The sequence below is a fragment of the Mandrillus leucophaeus genome, unplaced genomic scaffold (genome assembly GCF_000951045.1).
Source record: "Mandrillus leucophaeus isolate KB7577 unplaced genomic scaffold, Mleu.le_1.0 Scaffold382, whole genome shotgun sequence".
Taxonomy (NCBI): domain Eukaryota; kingdom Metazoa; phylum Chordata; class Mammalia; order Primates; family Cercopithecidae; genus Mandrillus; species Mandrillus leucophaeus.
Genome location: NW_012104054.1, coordinates 2322332 through 2329888, shown reverse-complemented (window position 1 = coordinate 2329888; position 7557 = coordinate 2322332). Strand labels below are relative to the sequence as shown.

General features: G+C 36.6%; 1 protein-coding gene across 6 annotated transcripts in view; it reads left to right on the top strand.

The window, feature by feature from the left end:
- Positions 1-7292, top strand: part of PCNP (PEST proteolytic signal containing nuclear protein) — a 19879-nt gene extending 12587 nt beyond the window's left edge. For 5 of the 6 annotated variants that reach the window (XM_011990779.1, XM_011990783.1, XM_011990782.1 and 2 more), the window contains 2 exons: positions 3021-3076; positions 5465-7292. In XM_011990779.1, coding sequence (XP_011846169.1) covers positions 3021-3076; positions 5465-5591 — 183 coding nt within the window. In that variant the 3' untranslated portion in view covers positions 5592-7292. The remainder of the gene's footprint in view (positions 1-3020; positions 3077-5464) is intronic. The other variant, XM_011990784.1, reaches the window with a different exon arrangement.
- Positions 7293-7557: the final 265 nt, after the last annotated feature.

Here is a 7557-nt window from a genome sequence, read left to right as displayed (position 1 = left end):
CCTGGGCGGCGGAGGTTGCGGTGAGCCGAGATCGCGCCATTGCACCCCAGCCTGGGCAATAAGAGCAAAACTTCATCTCAAAAAAAAAAAAAAAAGAAATACTTTTGTAAGCCAGGCTGTCAATTTTCAAGTCACAAGTAGTAAATACTGAGTAGCTGCATTTGACTGAACTGGAGAGTTTTGTAGAAGAATTTTGAGCAAGGATAATTATGGAATGATTGGAGCCCAAATCAATAAGCAGAAAATTACTATAGTCATCAGTGTATTCTCTCTCGGACTTTCACTTATTCTCTCCATTTGAGTGCTTTCTGTATGTTAGCCACTGTGATGTTATAAAGATAAATCAGAAACATTCCCCTAGGAACTCAGCCTAGTAGGGCAGACTTAAATGTAAAACAGTACAAGATAAAAATCGAAAGTACCTGAATAAATGATACTGTGGAAATTGAGAAAAGGAGTAAAGGCCAGATACTAGATGCAGCAGCATGTGAAAGACCACTAGACTGGCAGTTAGAAGAACTGAATTAAGTTTGAGAAGCACTGACTTAAATAATATTTAAAGTTCTTGGCATCTCTAACAATCTTAAGAAATTAGGTACCATTTGATTCAACCCATTCAGATATGTACAGATTGTAGGAGGGAAGAATGATACAGGATGCAGGGAATACGTACAAAAGTGCAGAGGTTGGAAATTGTAAGCACCTACATTACAACAGTGGCTTACTTCGAATGCCTAACAATTTGGATATCTTTTCACATTATTTTACCCTTAATTTGTGAGTTGTGTGATATATTTATTCATATTTTGAAAATGGAGAAATTGACCGGACGTGGTGGCTCATGCCTGTAATCCCAGTACTTTGGGAGGCTGAGGCAGGTGGGTCACGAAGTCAGGAGATGAAGACCATCTGGCTAACATGGTGAAACCCTGTCTCTACTAAAAATACAAAAAATTAGCTGGGCGTGGTGGCATGAGCCTGTAATCCCAGCTACTCGGGAGGCTGAGGCAGGAGAATCGGTTGAACCCAGGAGGTGGAGATTGCAGTGAGGCAAGATCACACCACTGCACTCCAGCCTGGGCAACAGAGCAGGAGTCCATCTCCAAAAAAAATGAAAATGGAGAAATCAAGTATGCATGAGCACATGCCAGTGCACACGCATGTTGTCTTTTAGGTCTTCTGGTTTCTTGTTCTTTGCATCGTACCCTACTGCTTTCCCTGCTTTTAAATAAATTTCGGATGCATTTAGACAACATTCTTTCTGCTGTAACAGTAATAAAGGATAAACTGTCTCGTAGATTTAAAAAACACATGTATCTGAAATCTTCCCTTTTTTTTTGGAGATCATAATTAAGTAACCTTAGATATATATTTGAGTTTGAAATATACTGAACAAAGAGGATAGCCACTTAATTAGTTAATTTTGAAATTTTAAAATATTTTTCCAGTTGTTACATATGTGTAGTCTAATTTGGACAAATTCTTGAGTCTTTATATGTATTTCATGGTGTTAACATTTTTGAAGAGTACAGGCCAGTTATTTTATATAAACCCCCTCAATTTGGATTTGTCTGATGTTTCCTCATGATTAGTTCCATGTTTCTTACTTTAGGCACAAATACCACAGAAGTGATGCCAAGTTATCAGTGCATCATATCAGGGAGTACATGCGGCCAACATACCCCATCACTAACATTGTTAACTTTGATCATTTGGTTAAAGTGCTGCCTGCCAGATTTCTTCACTGTCAAATTACTATTCTACCTTTTGTAATTGAAATTTATTTTGTGGGGATAGGCTTTGAGAATATGTGAAAATAATATGATTGAGGACGTTTACTCACTAGTGTTAACATCTGTTGCTAATTCTCACCAGAATTATAAGATTTGCCAAATGATGATTTTTCTGATTCTGTCATCCTTTCTGCATCTATTAACTGTCTATTACTGTAAGGAAGAGCTTCTTATCACGCTTAAATTTTATTTATTTAAGTGTATACTCATGGAATCTTACTTTAATCAATAGCTTATTATGCTCAGATTGTCACAGATTTAACCAGTAGAAGCCCCTTTAAGCTGGATCAACACCCTTTTAAAAAGTAGTAGTTAGCTAAGCAGCAGCATTTATACGTGAAAATTTACGTTTGAAAGGAACTTTCCCCACAATTTTCAACAACTGTAAGTATAGAAAAAGTAAGGAATGAGCTCTCTTTTTCTCTTTTTTTTTCTGAGACAGAGTTTTGCTCCTGTCACCCAGGCTGGAGTGCAGTGTCATGATCTCGGCTCACTGCAACCTTTGCCTGCCGGATTCAAGCAATTCTCCTGCCTCAGCCTGCTGAGTAGCTAGGATTACAGGCACGCACCACCACACCTGGCTTTTTTTTTTGTATTTTTAGTAGAGACGGGGTTTCACCACGTTGGCCAGGCTGGTCTTGAACTCCTGACCTCAGGTGATCCACACACCTCTGCCTTCCAAAGTGCTAGGATTACAGGTGTGAGCTACCGCACCCAGCCAGGAATGAGCTTTCAAGATGTCTTTATTGTAATAGATATTTTTGAGGAGCAGTACATTAAAGTGGTTAAGAACCTTTGCTTTGGTGTCAAACTCTTTTGCTATTCATTCTCTTTGTTTCCGTGAGCGAATTAACTTTGCTACCTCACCTGCAAAATATGAATGATGATAATCATACTTCCCTCATGCGATTATGTTAGGATTTTTAAGGGATAGGACATATAAAAACATTTAACATGGTGTGTAGCATTTAGTAGCTAAATGGTTTTAGTTCTAGAATGTTTGTTTTTTCAGCAGTTTTTTTTCTTTATGCAAAATCAGCACCCTAGAAGACAGGCATTTATTTTTTAAATGTAGTTAAGGTAAATAACTCACTAATTTTCTCCTTTTATCAAAATTTACAGTGGTGAAAATGCTAAAAGACTTAGATATAAAATTTAGCATATTAGTAATCAGGAATTTAATAAGTTTGTATGCAGTTACCGTGGTTTACTTACTTTTTTCTTTAGAGTGAACCAGAGGAAATGCCTCCAGAAGCAAAGATGAGGATGAAGAATATTGGAAGGTATTACAATTTTTCATAAATATTACAGAAAGTTACAAAGGTGAATTAAGAACAAAAATAACTTGCACATGATTTCTTAGAGTTCAGACTTTTCTTTTTTGTTGTTGTTTATATTTTTTGAATTGTTTTCTTTTTTTGGCAAGCACTAACTTAAAGGAGTGTTGAGGCTTTTCTTGTGCATTTGGGCAGAATAGTTTTTAAAAGCATTTTCTGTGTACCAGATGATTAATTAGGATTTTGAAGATGAGTAAGACATGGATCAAGCCTCATGAAGAAAGATAACTGTAATTATTCTGTGAACTATCACTGATCTTATTTAGTCTCACAGTTAGAGAAAATGAGTATCGTAAGACATAACAATAATTTAAGACTACTTCTTGACTGGGTCTTACTCTGTTGCCCAGGCTGGAATGCTGTGGCACAATCACAGCTCACTGCAGCCTCGATCTCCCATGCTCAAACGACCCTCCCACCTCAGCCTCTCAAGTAGCTGGGACCGCAGGCATATGCCACCACACCCAGCTGATTTTATTTTTAGTAGAGACAGGGTCTCACTATGTTGCCCAGGCTGGTCTCTTAACTCCTGAGTTCAAGTGATCTCCCCACCTCAGCCTCCCAAAGTGCTGGGATTACAGGTGTAAGCCACCACGCCCAGCCTTTTTTTTCAAATAAGAAATAGCTATGAGAAATGTTTCTGATTTCAAAATTTTTCCTGGTACAAAACAAATGGCTTTCAGTCACTTTACTTTTTTAAAAAATTTTTAAGTAGAGACAGGATCTTGCTATATTGCCCAGGCTGGTCTCAAACTCCTGGCCTCAAGCAGTCCTGCCTCAGCCTCCCAGAGTGTTGGGAATATAGGTGTGAGCCACCATACCCAGCCACTTCACTTATGATATCATTTCTACCACTTTATCTTACATTTCTTTTTCTCTTTAATGACTTAGATGCCAAATACCAAAATAAGACAAATGAAAGTATTTTAATTTTCTCTATTGTTGCTGTTGTCATGGAGATAACATTAATTTTAAGTTAACACGATGTTCAGTTTCCTGTCTGTGTGCATTAGTGGGTAGCTTAGAGATTAGTAAGAAACTTTAATTCCACATCAGCCCCATACTGTGTCCCCATTTCTTCCAAATGTATGAACCCACAAAGAACTGAGTGCCAAATCTTTTTCCTTTTCCTAATTAACTACCAGTATGATAATGCTAAGTGCTAAATCTATACACAGGCATAAGTTTTCAGACTTTCATCATGTGATTCAAGTAGAGTCAGTCCCATTGGGTACTTGCATGCCTTCCTTTCATACTGAGCTTAAAGTTGGAAGTACATGTGATATTGTTGTCTTGCCTAAACACCTAGCACATATATTAATATATTTAAACATAAATAATTGAAGTAGAAGTTCATAAAATGACACTTAACCTTTCTATGTGTAATATATCTTCATGTTTTTCTTCTATTTCATTTTTTTACAAATGCTGGTGGCCAGCTATCACATTGACTTCATAATGGTATTAATAGGTTATAGGCAACAGATTTGTTTTTTTGTTTTTTTTTGGTTTTGGTGGGTTTTTGTTTTGTTTTTTTAAGATAGGATCTAGCTCTGTCACTCAGGTTGGAGTGCAGTGGTGTGATCATAGCTCACTGCAGCCTTGACTTCCTGGGCTCAGGCAATCCTCCCACCTCAGCCTCCTGAGCAGCTGGAACCACAGGTGCACAACACCACACCTGACTAATTTTTTAATTTTTTGTAGAGACAAGGTCTCACCATGTTGCTCTGGCTGGGAGGCAACAGTTTTTAAAACTGTAGTGGTTGCCACACTTAGCTGTGTATCAGAATTACCTTAAATGTTTGTTAAAACTACAGATTTATCCCCACCCCCAGTTTAGGCCTGCTGGATCTGAAATTCTAGAACTGTGTCTGTGAAGTGTTTTTTTGTTTGTTTGTTTGTGATGAAGTCTTGCTCTGTTGCCCAGGCTGGAGTGCAGTGGCGTGATCTCGGCTCACTGCCACCTCTGCCTCCCAGGTTCAAGCAGTTGTCCTGCCTTAGCGTCCCAAGTAGCTGGGACTACAGGCATATGCCACCAAGCCTGGCTAATTTTTGTGTTTTTAGTAAAGACAGGGCTTCACTATGTTGGCCAGGCTGGTCTCAAACTCCTGACCTCAGGTGATCCGCCTGCCTCGGCCTCCCAAATTGCTGGGATTACAGGCATCAGCATCGTGCCTGGCCTGTGAAGTGTATTTTTAAAAAGCTCTGTAGGGGCTTCCAGTGTTCAGTCTGTGTTTATAATAGGTGCTAAACAAACCTGTATTGAATGAATCAAAATCATAACCTGAAAGGCTTTATATAGCATTTTAAATAAATTTTCTTCTTTTAACACAGGGATACACCAACATCAGCTGGACCAAACTCCTTCAATAAAGGAAAACATGGGTTTTCTGATAACCAGAAGCTGTGGGAGCGAAATATAAAATCTCATCTTGGAAATGTCCATGACCAAGACAATTAAATGATGTTTTGAAATTGGGGTGTGGGGTGGGTGTAAAGTTAAAAGGAACAGTTTCCTTTTTTAAAGAATGGTATAAGACTATCTTTGGAGCCGCTTTTTTTTTCTTTTTCATTTTTTTAAAAGATTGAGTGGTACACTAATAAATGAGAGTTTGAAATTAGAGGTAATTTATGTTTTATATACAGATTTCAAGACATTTGCTAATTTTGTAGTTTCATGTGATTAGTTTCCAAAGGTTACAGATAATAAAGAAATCAGAAATGGTACCTTTTTAAGAATTGCATATTTTTTTAGACACAACTATTAGCACATTAAGAGGGAAGCAAAAAGTTATTGTCTATTTAAAACTGCAAGCAGTTAGTTACTCTCTTAACTCCCTTATTACCTAAACTTGTCTGGCTCCCAGGAACAGCCTTATAGAGAGAGGGAGTATTGTATTGGGAGGAAGATGTTACTGAACTATTCACTGAAAGTAAATTTAGATAAAATACAGCTTTTTTCCTTATGGGCATTTGTTTTGTTTCAAGTCATCATAAACTAGATATTGCATTGCTATCAGTGGATACAGATGCTTAGCTCTTAAAAGAATTTTTTTTTTTTTTTTAATGTAAACTGTTGAATATTTGAAATAGCCCACTTCACCTTAATGGGTCTTGTCTATCTTCATTAGTCTTCAAAGAAAAACCATTTGCTACCAAAGTAAATCAGTATTTTGAATGTGCTTCTCCTGTTTTTTGTTTATTAGCTAGGTCCTGTAAGCATTTCCACCAGAACTTGAGGCAAATCATAAGGAAGCTGTTTCTTTTAAAACACAAACCACCACCAAAAATTTAAATGTACATATTGCTTAAATATTTGGCTGTTTTTAGTTTTTAAAAGGTATAAACACCAAAAAAAACAACAACATTGTATGAAGATGGAAAACAAGAAGATGCACTTTCTGTAGCCTTGTCTAAGGATTTAAATTACTAACTTGTGAACTCCAATTTGAATTGAACTTAACTATCGGCTTTCTTACTAGTAAAATTGTATGGTTTATGTTAAATACGTACATATTGACCAATGGCCTCTGAAAAAGGACGTTTTAGATTACTGAAATTGAAGGAAAGAAAATGCATCTTCAAACATTTTTTGGAATCTCACCACATGTACTTTGTTAGATTTGTGTATTGTAGGGTGTTTGTTTTGTATTTTTGTATTGTATATGAACTTTTTTTTAAATGTGACAGTTAAATACATCTTTAAAAGCATAGTCACAGACAAAAGCATACAGTATACAAATTTCCTTGAAAACTCCTACAATATTATATTTGGAGGCAGCTTCAGATTGTTTTATTGGTGGTAACTGCTTGCTGAGGTCTTTTAGTTGGTAATAACTCCAGAGAAGCAGCCTGTGTATATTCCTAACATTTTGTTCACTAGCATTTAAGTTTAGAATAAGCCCAAGTAAAACGATGGAAATGTATATAGAACTCTTAGTTCTTACATGATTTAATTATATCAAGATACATGAATTTAACTTACTTTAATGTAGGCAAACTATCCATTTTTTGTCCATTTTCCTGTTTGTTAAAATAACATACCTCTCCTACGTATTATTTTCTTGACCCAAATGAAATATTAACCTAAGGTCAAGCTGGGAGAGAGAAATGACTGAGATGAATGTCTTTACTAAAGTACCAATAAATTTGTCAAACTCAATAGTGTGTTTACTTTCTATTCCATTTAATTGTTGCTTACTGGTTTTTGTTTTTAAAGTTGAGACAAATGTCAAGTGTTGCTCTTGTTTGTATTGTTGACCAAAGTAATTGGGGGATTTAAAATTCTGAATTACTGGTGTCTACCTAGCTCAGCACCGAGTTCTATAGCATTACAGAATCTCAGACTGAAGAAGACTTAATCCTCCAGTGCCAAAGGATTGTCTGTCCTGTCCTTTAGAAAATCAAGACTTAATCCTCCTCCAGTG